Genomic DNA, 14,378 nt, shown 5'->3' with positions numbered 1-14,378 from the left:
ATGCCCCGGCGTCGCCGCAGCTCCTGTGCCCAGCAGGTGGCGCCCGAGGGGCTCCCCGGCGGTGGCGATCGCAGACGGAGAGACCCGCTGCTGCCGAGGCTGCCGCTGCCCGAGCTCCGAGCAGCCTCTGGCGCGGGGGCCTCCGGGGGCTCCAGGGCTTCGGATGGCGGCGCCGAGTGGTGGCAGGCCCTCGCGTGTGAGTCCTCGCACTCGGATCCCGGGGTGGGCGTCAGGCGCCCCCGGTCGCGCCTGCCCGTCCTGCCCACCGTGGCTCAGCGCGCGGCGCGGAACGGGCCAGGGCTGAGGTCGCTGCTGCTGCCGCCCATGCTCTTGGCCGGCGAGACCCGGGAACCGGCGCCCCGGGCCTGGACAGTGCAAGGACCCCCGCAGGGGCTCGGCCAGGGAGAACCCCGACTCTTTGGGCGACCTCCTAGGAGAGTTCCCCCCCCAGCCGGTCCCGGCAGTTCCTGCGCCAGCTCAGGGCTGAGTCTGCGGAGCAGCCGCGACCACCGAGGGAGGCCCCTACGGCCCCCACGGGGGGGGGGCTGAGTCATTTCCGGTGGGGGTCCCACCACCTGGCATAGAATAATGGCAGTGTTAGCAGAGTATGCCTGGCAGAGTCCTGGAGATGGCAACCACCCCTTGAGGGCGGGTCTACCACTGCCCCTATTGTACAGATGAGTAAACTGAGGCCCAAGGCCATGCAACCAGGAAGAGCCTGGTAAGGATGGTCCCCAAGAGAAGGCTCATAACTATTTCCACCTCCTCCTGGCTCCCAGCATCCTCAGCATCACAACATCAAAGGGGTGTGTCAGAACACTCTGGAAGTCCTCCTCAGTGTCCCCGCTACTCCTTCCTCCCAGACCTGGGGTAAGTGTCAGTGACCTGCTGGTGGGGACAGGGTTGTCATCAATGCTCTGACGATGGGGGACCCTGATGACTCATGCCAGGTGTGGCCTATTTGTCTTCAAGGGGCCAGTCATTGTACTTCAAGAATAGTCTTAAGAAGATTTTGCTCCATCACATACCTGCCCTAGGGCCCTTCAGGAGAGATCACTCACAATTCACCACGGTTGAGAAGACCAATCAGTGCGTTATGGGAGGATGGGGTAGGGGAGTGGGGAGAAAGAGCATTTCTTTCCTCTGCCTTTCACCCATGAATGTATCCATCTGTCCACCTATTCATCCATCTGTGTGTCCATCCATGAATCAGGTCTTCTCCCAACCTGTTCAAGGATCATCCATCAACATCTATGAATCCATCCACCCATTAATCAGGTCTTCTACCAACACCTTCATAATTCATCGATGAATCCATTCATATATTCATTCTCCCATTCACCCATCCACCCTTGCATACATCTTATCTGTGAACCAGGTCTTTTACAACCTATTCATGAATCTCTCCATCCATCCACCCACCCATGAATCAGGTCTCCTGTTGATCCATTAATCCACATATCCAGCCAGCCAGTCATCCAGCTATTCCCAAATTCCCACAATTCTATCCATCTATCCATGAATCCAGTGACTGATCATCTACCAATCCTTCCATCCACTTGTAAATCCAGGATGCTATCCATCTTTAGTCTTGAAGCCATGTACAAGTCTACACACTCATCTACATAATCATTCATCCACCCATGCATCCATACATGTGCCCATCCTCCTAAGATCCAGTCCTTGTATTAAGACCTTTTCGGGAATTCCCTGGCGGTCCAGTGGTTAGGACTCAGCACTTTCACTGCTGTGGCCCAGGTTCAATCCCTGGTCCAGGAACTAAGATCCTGCAAGCCATGTGGTGAGGTCAAAAAAAAAAAAAAAAAAAGACCTTTTCATTAATTCATCTATCTGTCCACCCACCTACCCAGCTACCCAGTCTTCCATCCTTTCACACAACCCACCATTCATTCATCCATTTCTTCCTCTAACTTTTATTAGCTTTTACTATATGTCAAATATCGGGGGAAGTAAAATAAGGGATGGGGGTAGGAAGAGCCTGGGCATTAGAGCTTAACTGGGCCTCGATGCTGTAGCTCTAATGGAGGGGGAAAAGAATGCAGAACTAATTCCTCCTGCTTAAACAGGCTTAAACATGGATGAAAGGTGAAGAGCATTGCCCATGAGTTTAAAGACCAGGGAGAGGAAATACACTAGACATGCCATTCCTTCTCATCCTGGACCCATGGCAGACAGTACTAACTGATCACAGCACTTTTCCCCCACTGAGCCTCAGAACCCTTCCTGACACAGTGCTCCAGGCAGACACCACCAGTGGATCAGAGTAAGTGCCAGAAATGAAACACATTTGCCAACCCAGGAACTTTAAATCAATCAGACCAAATAAACACACTACTTCTCACAAGATATAATAAATAAGAGTATGGAACTCATTATCTCGAATGTAAGCAACAACAGGGATGGATACCTTCACAGTGTTTCACATTCAGGAGCTAATTCTTGAGCATCTTGAGGTGTGTGGCGTTCCCTAGTAGGCCCTGCTGGAGACAGCTGGGTGCATTAGAACACGCTCCAGCAGCATTTGAGAGGAGAAGCTGAGATTTCAGACCAGTGGGCACAGCTGCGGCAAGCCTTTGGCTGGTCCTGAGGCCAGCACCAAGCAGGCATGGATAAGCAAACAGCTGTTGCATAACTAGGTCCCAATGCCTGTAGCCGACACTGTCTTGGCCATCTCCTGGATGCCTGGCTCTTCAATGGGCTTATGAAAAGCGTCCCCTCTGTGTCCAAACGGACATAAAGATGTGGTCAGATAAATGGAGTCAGATATATCAATAGGCATTGTACGTAAGGTCAAACGTGGCATTTCTGAATAACAGAGCTGTGGATGGATCAAGCAAGCCCTCCTGCAGCCTTGCTCTGGAGGCTGAAATTAATAAATGTAACCATAACAGATCCCCTTTATTGAGCACAGGTCCCTTGCCAGGCCCTGTACCAGATGCCTCACGTAAGTTATTTGATACTCACCAGACTCTTACAAGGATGCTATTATTGTGTCTACAATACATAGTACATAATTTAAAGGGGAAAACTGTAAAATGGAGACTTGAGGGCGGTCTGCCCCATGTCACAGGACTGGGAAGGGGCATAATTGAAATTGACGATTATAAAACAATTCTCAGTTAGAGGTGCTTACCCTTGGCCCTGCAGACCCTGGCGGGGGTGGTGGTGCGGGGGACAGTGCTTTTCAATCCCTATCATCTCTTCACAACCCTGTACGGTGGGCACAACAATGATCTCCATTTTACAGACAAAGAAACTCAGGCTCAAAAGAGTTAGAATTGAAACCCAGGACTGCCTGACTCCGGAGTTCATATCCTTATTGTCTCTGCTGAATTGCTTGATATATAAGAGAGCCAGCTCTGGAACCAGATTCAGATCTCGGCTCTACCCCTAACCAGCTGTGCGATCTTGGGCAAGTTGCAAAAAACAAAAACCCTCTGTGCCTCAGTTTCCTCATCTGTAAAATGGGAATAATAATCATGTTTCACAGGGCTGTGTGGGTTTGGTGGGCTGATGCCTGTTACATGCTTGAGCCATTGCCTGAAGGGCAGGAAGTGCTCAGGAGAGGCCAGCTGTGATTGTCAGGATCCCACAGGGAGCTCCGGCCTGGTGGATGTGTGTTGTCAGGGTGGCATGGGGGGCTGGGGGCTCAGGCCTTGGTCCTCCCCTGCCCTTCTCATCTCTCTCACCAGGCCCCACGCTACACAGGCCCCCAAGCTCAAGGCCGTGCTCACCCACAACTACTCGGGGGAAGGCTCAGGGCACCGCAGGCGGTGTTGCCCTTTCCGCGTGCGGTTTGCGGATGAGACGCTACGGGACACAGCGCTCCGCTACTGGGAATGCAGCTGTGCAGGTGAGCAGACAGGAAGGGGAGCTCCAGGACTCCAGAAAGTTCCAGCCTGAAACCTGAAGAGCAGAGGCTGTGGCCCTGGGTCCTGGGAGTTAGGGGCCGGCCAAAAAGCCCAAGAGGCCATTGATCCTGTGGAGGAGGCCCTTGAACTGGCCTCTCTGGAGGCTGTTAGGGTGACCTTCAAGGACCAAGTAGAGGGTCTGAGGTCCAGCAGAGGTGTCCCAAGGCTGCAGCTGTGGCCCAGGAAACAGTGACTGTCCAGGCCTGGCCACCACGGAAGGATTTCTCACTGCCAAGGGTTCCCACACGCTGTATCTGCCCACCTTGGAACCCACAACCTCAGCCTGCAGACCCCGCACATGGCCTCCAGGGGCTGGAGAAGGTAGGAACAAAGGCACCCGAAGCATCTTTTTCCCATATCCCTGAAGGCAGACCTCAGAGGCCTGGCTTGGGAGGTGCCCAGAAAGTTCTAGAAGGTCACACCTCCACGGAAGGCTGGCACTGCCTGGTCCAGCAAAGAAGCTAGGAACCAACCACCAGGCCCAGGTTCCCAGGCAGAGCTTTGTTCATGTTGGCGCAGTTTCCAGTGTTTTCTGAAGTGGGTGTCAAGAGGCAGGAAGAGTACACGTCCTTGCTCTGGTATGATCTTTCCTAAGGCCTGCTTTCCCCATCTGCCCAGCCCTTTCTCTTCTCAGGATCCAGCAGTCCAACGGCCTCATCTATTTATTAAGCACCGACTGTGTGTGCTCTCAGGGAACAGCTGCCCCAAAGCCCCGCTGGGGGCAAAGCCCTCAAAATCCAGAACGTTGGCTGATTCAGAAGGAACCTGACCCATCCCCCTCAGGGTCACAGGAAGTTGGAGGTGGAAGCAGCAATTCTGCCCAACTTCTGGTTGTTCAATGGGGCAGCCAAGGCCCTGAGGACACATGACACAGCAGCTGAAAAGAGAAGCCAGAGTGCCCCCTGGCCACCCCTGGGAACACAAGGAAAGGGGGCACCTGGAGAAAGTTTCTTGGGAATGGCAGTTGGCTGGCATGGGAGACACTTCCTTGTCAGCCACTGGGCTGTGGTCATACCCCAGAACACCAGAGTGGCGCTCAGCGGCTGCTTCCCAGCCCTTTCCATCCTCAGGAATTCGGGGTTCCTGACCAGCTGGAGGGGCAGCTGTTGGACAGGAAACACTCTCCATCCTCGTAGGATTCTCTGCATCGTCTCTTGGATTCACATGGTGGGGCGACTGGCCTTCCCACTGTGGGAAATGGGGCCCATTTTGGGCTGAAGCAGGAGGGGGGTGTGTGGGGGGGGGTAGGGGGCACAGCTTCGGTAATAAAGGCAGAAACAGTCATGCAGGATAGTTTTAAAACCAGAGCCTTCCCTGGAGGCAGCCAGAAGGCACTGGGAGCCTTGGGTTGCCATGGAGACAGGACTCTGCCCGATCTTGCCTGCCAGAGGGAGGAGGAGAGAGGGGGGTATAGGTGCCCGCCCGGGTAGAGATCTCACCCGTGCTCTCTCTCCTCCAGTCCGGCAGGGCATCCTCGAGAACAGGACAGCCAGCGGGTCAGCAGCGTCGGAGCAGGTGTTCGGGAGTGTCGGGAGATGGCTGGAGAGTTTGCCCAAAGCCCTGTATCCCAGGGCCAAGGAGGACACCATGGCCAACTCATTCGGCTGGGACTTCCCTGGCCTGTGAGGCTCTGTGGAAGGGGATGGGATTCATGCATCTCCTCATCCTGTAAACCTCCGTGTCCAGCTGTGGTCTGGGCCCTTGAGGGTTCTGCCAGCCATGGGTGGACCTGGGACTCAGGGTCCTCCACGCAGTTCATGGGCTCCTGTCCCCCTTAGGTCCACCCTGGAGCCGAAGGGCCACCTCTCTGAGGACACCTCTATGAACAGCAGCCTGCCCTTCATCCCCAGAGGCAGCGGGGGGACCTCAAAACCTTTCTGGAGCAGGTGGGCAAATCGCCCTGTTCCTGGAGCCCGAAGCTAGTGAGCAACTGCTGGCAGCCAGACACCTGGAGCCCCCCTGCCTGGTGGGGGGGTGGTGCCCAGTGGGGTGGCCAGGGCTCTGGGTAAAACCCCCGTATGTGCTCGGCTAAGGGGTAGGCTCTCAGGCCAGGCTGCCTGGGTTCAGATCGCAAGCTCCTAACTTTCGATCGGTGGGGTCTTTTTCGTGTCAGTTTCCACATCTGTAAAATGGGGCTGACCACAGTGCCTGCCCCCTCGGGCTGCGGTGTAGAATCCCCCTGGGCCCAGGGAACCCCATCTCCTGCCCAAAGGCCCCCAAAACGCCCAGCTGGTTCTCCTTCTCGCCCTAGGAGTCCTTCCTGCCCAGCTTGGTGTTGCACACACGGTCCTGAAACAAGGCCGCCCTAAGGGGCACCAGCTCCTCCTGCCGTCAACATCACGTTGCGCTCAGAGGTGAATGGCTGCTGGTGCCCAAGCCCAGGTGTGGACACGGGTGAGGGGTGAGGAGAGGCCTTCCCTGACCCACAAATAAACACACATCCCTGGTGGCTGGTATCTGCTGCCAGGTCTCACCCTACAAACCTCTCCTGGTTGCTGGTCTTTGGGGGTCCTGGGCCAGGGGGAGGGCAGGGGCGGAGTCACAGCTGGGATGAAGATGGGGGGGCAAGGCATCTTCAGGGGTCAGGCTTGTTGCAAGTGAGCCCCTCTTCTGGGAGGTGGGAGACCCTGCCACACACCTCAAACCTGGGACCAAGCCTCTGTCAACCTAGATCAGCCCACACCTGAAACAGGCACCTGCCCCAGCCTCCCCCAGCCCAGCCTCCATCTTTGACGGGAACCAAAGGCTGCTTGCGGACCTCCCCTGTGGGGTGAGGGCATCCAGACTGTGGCCAAAGGGACAAACATTTGTCTTCTGTGTTCCCCAGGCCAGGGTCTCATCTGGTCCCTGGAGGGCAAGCATCTGGGTGGGCAGGGGTCAGATGTTTCTCTCCCACTTAGGGGGGCAGTGTTCAGAGTCACACAGGCAGTGGCGCAAGACAAGGTGGCAGGAAGTGCCTGGAGCTTTTCTGACCGCTGCACTGACCCAGCAGTGCCACCCCCATTTGCCTGTCTGCCAGGTTTGGCCCTGCCACACACCTGCGTTCCAACTGCTGGGCAAAGTTTGGCCCCCTCCCCTCTCTCCTAGAAGCAGCGCTTTGGCTCCAACCCCTCGCCAAGCCCGGGATCGAGGTCTTTATCGCCACCTCCTGGCCAGTGGAGAAACAGCCACGGAATCCACACCCAGACGCAGTGCTGAGTAGGAAAGGCTGGGATTGGGGTTGGACCGGCCGTGGGGATTTTAGGGCCACGACGGGTTGTGGATGGGGGAGAACTGTTTCGAAAGAGGGCCCTGGCTCCAGAAAAGGCCACGGATCTACCAACCCTGTGGGGGTGGGATGGAGCAGTGCTACCATTCCCCTTCACTGGGGAGTGTAGTGGGATTTCGATCCCTGGGATGATCTGTCCCCTCCATCCCCACTTTCTGGACTTTCACCCCTCCCCCCCACCCCAGTACTTCTATTTCCTGGAGAGCCTGCGGGTCCCGGAGGCCTGATTCTACCGCACCTTTTCCTCGTGGCCTTGCACAGCCCACCTCGCCCTCTCCGAGCCTCAGTTTCCCCGGCAGAGCCGCGGCGGACCCCAAACCGGCCACCGGCTGCAGCGCCGCGCCGCGCCCACGCGGGGGCAGTGTTGGCCTGGCTTTGGCGCCGCCCGGCGCGGCCGAAACTTCTCAGCCTCTTGCTAAAGGGTCGGAAACTTTTCCCCTCGTGCGGCGCTCGCGTCTCCTCCGACCCCGCGCCGCGCCGCCTCCTTCCACCTGCCCGACTTCGCTGCCGGACCGCGGGGCGGGGAAGGGAGGCTCCCCAACCCCCAACTTCTCTTTCTCGCTTTTTCGTTGTTCAACCAAAAAACTGCTAAGCTTGCAACAGCGCCGTCAGCCACGAGCACTGAAGATTGAGTCCCACGTGCAGCGCACAGGGGCGGGGAAGGGGGCGGGGGACGGCCCTGCGGCGTCGGGCCTCCCAAAGCGGGGCGGCCGGACAGCGGCCTCCCGGCGGGGGCCTGTCCGGTGGGGTGGGGATGGGGACCCGGCAGGCGGCCACGCGGCGTCCCGCAGCCGGGTTTCTCGGGGACCCCTCCGCTCCCCGCCACCCCCGCCTGCCCGCCTCGCCCGCCTCGCCCGCCTCGCCCGCCTACCTTCCGCTCGCATCGCCCCCCTCGCCCCCGCCCCAGCCCTCCATTTCTCCTTCCCTCGCTCCGTTCTCCTCCCCTCTCCTTCCTCCGCTCTCTCTTTCCCTCCTCGACACACATGGATTCTGTGTCAAGAGGACCTTGAGCGGCAGCCCCGAGCCTCCCCTCCCGCCCCTGCCAGCAGAAACGCAGGGACACACAGGGACAGCCGCAGACAGGCCCCCGGAGACGCGCCCCACGCGCACACCACACACTCGTCGCACACACACGTCACACACGCACACAGATAGGCACCACAAACACCTCCACACCCACACCCACACGCATGCAAAGACTCACACCACGACACTTAGAAACCCCACATACTCACGCAGGACACGCGCATGTCCTCCCCAGCTAGGGTCTCCCAGCGACCGCACCCCGACATTCCAGAGTCCACGTGTTGCCTTGGAGGCCGCAGACACAACCTCCACCCCAGCCCTCTGTAGATCTTCCCAACATGCCCCTGCCCCTCTGCAGGCAGAGCTTGAACTTGAATGTGGGGTGACCAAGAAGGGGGAGAGGAGGAGAGGGAGTGCTGCAGGGAGGGGATGGACCCCTCCCCAGGGTCCCCAGCAGGGTCCTTTTCGCTGGTACATTTCCACTCAGGGCTGGCAGGTGGCCAATCCCGCCTGGGCTCCTGGGAGCAGTGCGGCGGGAAGGCTGGGGAAGTGGCCGTGGCTGGAGCTGGTGCCCCAGCTCTTGCTCCCTACAGCCTCAGAGCCCCCCTGAATCTCTGGGGGTGGGCAAGGCAGGTGTACCCCCCACCGGTCTCCTCCAGTTCCTGTCTGCCCTTATCACTCTGTGCAATAGCAGCCCGCACCCCATTCCATCTCCCACCCACACCCCGGCCCTGGAACATGGGCAGACTGGGGCCAACCCAGGCTGGGGGGCAGTGGGAGCTGGTCTAGTTTTGGGGGTGGCGGGGAGGGAGAAATGACTCCCAACCCAGGGCAGAAGGAAGTGATGGGAGAAGCAGGAAAATCTGCTCCTTTCTCCCGGCGGTCCCCGCGTCACTGGGCCTCTCCACCCACTGCAAGGGCATCTCCTTAGCTCCTTTGCAGATAAGGAAACCGAGGCCCAGAGAAGTTAGGGGGTCTTGCCCAGGCCGTGCCAAGCGCAGGAGCCGGAGCTGGGACTAGGCCCACGTGTGTCCTATGCCAGTGCCCAGCCTTCAGCCACCCACACCCGTGTCCTCTCACAACCATTTGTCGCTGGGAAACCGAGACCCAGAGAGCTGCATCTCTTTCTCAAGGTCACTTCGTTTTGAAGGGTTGGAGTCAGGATTCAAATTCAGCAGGAAGAGGTGCCGACGTACAATCCTGGGGCTCCCTCGCCCCAGGGCAAGCAGGGTGGTCTGGAGGACCCTTCCTGCCCCAGGTCCTTCCTCCTGCGTGAAGGGCACCTTGGAGGCAGGGAGAACCGGGCAAGGTCAGGGAGGGAGAGAGATGTATTTGGAGGTGGTGTTTGGGGAGGATGTGGAGACTGGCAAGCGAAAGGACAAGAGCAAAGGGTCCTGTGAGTCGGAAGCCTCAAGAATTGCCCAGAGGGTGGGGCTGGACCCACGGGGAGGCAGGAGGGCAGCGCTGCATCCAGACATGGGCGTGGTCAGAGAGGCCCCCCCCCCCTCAGCCCGGATGGCAGTGAGGTGCCACTGGAGACGTGGAACCCGAGAGAGCTGGTCCCACGGTGGGCTCCGGTAACATGAGCTGCCCCAGGGGCTCATTCACTTTCATTCTGCCGGCAGTTCGGTGAGCACCTGTTTGCCACACACACAGGCTGGGACCTGGGACAGTCTGCTGGGGGACATGGACTCGAATGGGCGATTGCAGGACACAGTGACAAGTGCTGTGAGGGGAGGCCCGGGCTTTGGGGGCACAGAGGCGGGGACCAAACCCACAGTTTGGGGCACGGGGTGGACACCTGGGCCTTTTGACGACAGTGAGATGGAGGCATGGTCAGACCCAGACAGCAGACCAAGAGCACGGGAAGGGAGGGGATTGCTACAGGCCCTGCAGCGAGGCTGGTGCCACGATTCCTAGCGCGGGTCAGGGTAGGGCAAGGGGCCCAGGAGGGCTGTTGATGAGGCAGGAGGAAGCGCCGGAGCTCCCCTAGCCAAGACAGGCACACACACACACACCCCCTCTGCCCGGCCATGTGGGGCTGCGCACTGCTCATTCCTGCTGCCTTTGTCTGTGCCATTTATCCTAACTCCCCCCGACCCCCTGCCCTGCCATGTCCTCCCTTTCCCTGACATTTCTCCCTTTTGGGGTCCTGTTGTCCTTCCCTCCCAAATATGCCCTAAGTGACAGATGGTCTGCAGCTTCCAGGGGCTCCTGCCGAGGGCCATCAAACCCCTCCATGGAGACAATGCATGCTGCCACCTCCAAAAGCCTCAACATTCCCCTGTAAACAGCCTCAGGAAAGGGGGTGACACTGGTGATGTTCATTGTGCCGTCTGGGCCCATCGGAGCCAGCTTCGGATGCTGGGTGGAGTCCGAGCCAGCAGCAGAGGTTGGACCCATCACTGGCTTCTGGAACCCTTTTGAATGGTGGCACTTGGACCCAAAGAGTCAGGGGCAGCTCATCTGCCATCTCCCATCATGAGGCCTTGGGGACCCTTAATGACTCACCCGCCAGGGTTTCCAGATTTATTGTCTGCACCTGGCAGCCCTGGGGATTGTGGTGACACCCGCAAGCTCCCAGGGAGCCCCCATCTGGGCTCTGGGCTGGCTTCCAGCTCCCCCAGCTGCAGGGCACAGCAAACCCCAAAGAATCTTCTTCCAGAAACCTGCTGGCCCAGGCAGCCCAGATCCCCAGTGTGCATTCTCCAGGGGACGATGCCTCCCCAGGATGGCTCCTGAGTAACTTCTGACAGCCCACAGCCATTCCATAATGTTAACCAAGAATCCACGTGAGCAAGACAGACCTGGGCCCTGTCCTCATGGAGCTCAGAGTTCGCCGGGGATCACAGAGGCATAGTGACAAAGGCTATCGAGCAGGTCCTTGTACAGACATTGGTCCAAAGACTGCCATGCTTCGGAGCTTACTGATCCATGAAGGAGGGCGCAGCTCTGTGAAGTAGGCACGCCCTTAGCTCCATATTACAGATGAAAAAACCGGGTCACAGAGAGGTTAAGTCACTTTCCCAGGGTCACACAGCTGAGCTCCAGATAAGAAGTCAGTGAGAAGTGCTGTGATGAGGGATGTACAGGCAGGTGTGCAGGGGAGCACAGGGCAGCTGCCTCCTCTGAGGTGAGGGTTTCCTCCTCTAGAAAAACTAGCCCCAGATTTCCTCTGGCCCAGAGGGGAAGGCCCAGGAGGGCAGGACTGTCGCCAGCGTACACAGACTGCCTATCGATGGTAAACTCTGCCCACACCTCAGTTCTGTTCCTTCTCCCATATTCATTCACAGAACACATTTATTGGGCATCTACTGGGTACCAGGCTCTGTGACCAAGACAGACACACTCCTGCCTCAGGGAGCCCACATCGTGGTGGCCAGGCAGATACAGATGGGGCTGGGCTCGCAGTGTGTGACCCCTGCAGTGAGCCACACAGGGGCTTGCCTAAAAGGGCCCTCCACTGAGTTTAAAGCCGTCATCCTGAGATCCTTAATCAATTTTGAGCAAGGAGCCCTACATTTTCACTTTGCCCTGGGCCCTTGCAAATTGTATAGCTGATCCTGGACACAGACATTAAACTGTGGTGAATGCTGGGCTGGGGCTACAGGGAGGGCTGGCAGGAGGGTCCACGAGGTTTGTTGGAGGTGGCAGTAACAGATCGGCTTAGGAGTGGGCTTTGTCCGGACCCCAAATCCTGTCATGGGTCCCCAGCTCCCTCAGGGCAGCTCCCTGGGAGCTGGGTCAGCCTCAGGCAGGAGGTCAGGACCAGCAAAGCTCCAAAGGGACTGTAAAAATACCCCTGCATGTCTGTATCGACTAAATAACGCATGCCCAGCATCGGTAGGCAGAGGCCAGAAACCAGAGAGAAGAAAGCCCCGCTCAGCCGTCCCCCGCGAGGCCCTGGTCCCTCCCACTAGGTAACAACGTTTGCTGGGCACTTTCCTGAGTTATTCTGCATCATACAAGGAAGTGCTTACACACGTGTATTTTTGTATTGTGATACTGATTATTATTTTTTTTTTGGTGCCGTGTCGATTTTATATCCATTCTGCATTGCACACACTTTCTGCTCCTAGTGTTCCCACTTGTCAGTCTAACTGGGAAATCGGAGAAGGCGCTTTCAAGGTCATTTAATTGTAGAGATGGAGAAACTGAGACCCAGAGTGTCACAGCAAGTGTGGGTGTTCTGGTGGCCCAGGCGTGGCCCCTGGCCTTGGCATACTGAGACTCATGTCCTTCCACGTGCTCATATATGCCCAGGCCTCCCTGACAGCCTCTCTCCTGTCCTAATTTCAAGGACTACCGTGGAGGGAGCCAAAGCTCTATCCTGTGAAGGAGGTACTGTGATGATCTGCATTTCTACATGAGGCTCAGAGAGGTGTGGCCACCATCTTGGGGTCACACAGCTGAACCGGGGTTGGAACCTGCAAAGCTGCACTACCTCCCAGGAGCAGGTTCACATTTCCCTGGTGGGGGGGGGGAGGCACTGCCCCTTGCCATATACTCACAACTTCCCTGATGCCAGATAGGGAGGTCCCTGACTTCAGCAGGTGAGAATTGGGCAAAGGGCACTTCCAGCCTGACAGAGCCACCAGGATGGAGCTGGCGGGAGTCCCAGCAAGGCCTGGAGGGCGGGGCTGAGCCAGGTGGCCTGCTGAGGGGGGGGGGCAGGTGTGGGTGCCTGTCCCCTAGGCCCCAGATGCAATGGAGGCTCCTGGCAGGCGCCCCTTGGTGGGCTGTGCCTGTCGAGAGGGCTGGCATCAGCTGGTTGAATATGCCTGGGGCTGCCATTCAGCATTTGGGTTCTAAGGGTTATTTTTATTGTGTTTTGTTTATGCAAAGCTCGCCTTTGAAATCTTTTTTCGTGCCTCCCCCATCCCGGAGAAGGGAGCTGGTTTAGATACAACGTGCTGCGTTGTCTCAACCTTAAACAATAATTCCCCTTGAGTTGGGGGCTCATTATCCCTGGGCACACATGGCCTCCCAAGTGTGGGTGCCAGTGGTGGGTCAGCAGGACAGCCCGACACCCACCTGCCCTGCCGAGCCACCCCAGGCAACAGGCAGCCCCAGAAGTTGGGCCCTCCAAGCACTGGGGGTGCCATCGACGCTGGCGAAAGAAGGCGCAACTTTGGGGGGGGTCATGAAACCTTTTGACGAAAGCTAAGGACCTTATCTGTCCAGAAAAATGTACCCACACACAAAGCTTTGCAGTCAATTCCAGGAGCTTCTAGGACTTACTGAGGCCCATCCACAGACCCCCTCCCTCCAGTTTAGAACGTGTTCCTAAAGGAATCGCACAGTCAGCCTTTTTGGAATAATAAGGAATAATAATCGTAATAGCCAAAATTGAGCAGTTACTCTGTTTCAGGGGCTGTACTGCAGGGTTCCTCAGATTAACTCACATATGCCCCATGATTGAGGGTCACTCACCCAAGGTCACACAGCTGGTAAGGGGCTAAGCCAGGATCTAAGCCCAGCCAGTGCAGCCAGTCTGTACTCTTAACCTAACCTTAACATATACACATGTGTGCGCAGGTACATACACGTGTGCACGAGGGTACACACACACACACACACACACACACACACATACACACACACAGTGCCTCAGTACACCTGTGGGTTAGCCCCAGGTCAAGCACCCAGGCTTGGGAGTCTGGCCAAGCTTCATGACTGGGGTCCAGTCCTTGTGAGGATCAGATGAGACCCACTTGGAGATTCCCCAGGCTCAGGGCCAGCGTCCAGGCTCCACCATCCCGGGAGCTGATATTATTTTGAGGGAAGGAACCAAAGTGGGTGTCCCACAGTGCAGAGACACCCCTCGAAGACTGCCATCCAGCACAAGGCAGGCTCCTCCTCTCCCTCCCTCGCCCCTCTTCCCTCTTTCCCTTGCTACTGTCTCTCTCCCTCCCTATTCCATCCTCCCTCCCTCCTCCATAGCCCCCCTCCCCCCTCCACAAACAAGGCAAAGACTAGGGTGGAAACAGCTCTACCCTGTACACAGCACACTTCTGAGAAGCCCAGACCCCGTCTTGGGGAGCCACCAGCTCTACCCAGTTTGCATGTTGGCTGAGCCCTCAGACCAGGCCAGGCTGCCCAATCCAGTCGGCCCCTCCCTCCTGCCCCAGTGCAGGGTGGACAGGGCTGGG

The 14,378-nt window shown here is 57.7% G+C and overlaps 1 protein-coding gene across 1 annotated transcript in view; it reads left to right on the top strand.

The window, feature by feature from the left end:
• The window catches only part of C6H9orf50 (chromosome 6 C9orf50 homolog), a 32,598-nt gene continuing 18,220 nt past the window's right edge, over positions 1-14,378 (top strand). Inside the window, 8 exon segments of the mRNA XM_036854193.1 lie at positions 1-350; positions 352-442; positions 444-559; positions 973-1,089; positions 2,286-2,288; positions 3,714-3,874; positions 5,392-5,554; positions 5,711-5,818. Coding sequence (XP_036710088.1) covers positions 1-350; positions 352-442; positions 444-559; positions 973-1,089; positions 2,286-2,288; positions 3,714-3,874; positions 5,392-5,554; positions 5,711-5,818 — 1,109 coding nt within the window.

This window comes from Balaenoptera musculus, chromosome 6 (genome assembly GCF_009873245.2).
Source record: "Balaenoptera musculus isolate JJ_BM4_2016_0621 chromosome 6, mBalMus1.pri.v3, whole genome shotgun sequence".
NCBI lineage: Eukaryota > Metazoa > Chordata > Mammalia > Artiodactyla > Balaenopteridae > Balaenoptera > Balaenoptera musculus.
The sequence above is the reverse complement of the archived record's forward strand: the minus strand, read 5'-3'. Positions and strand labels throughout refer to the sequence as shown.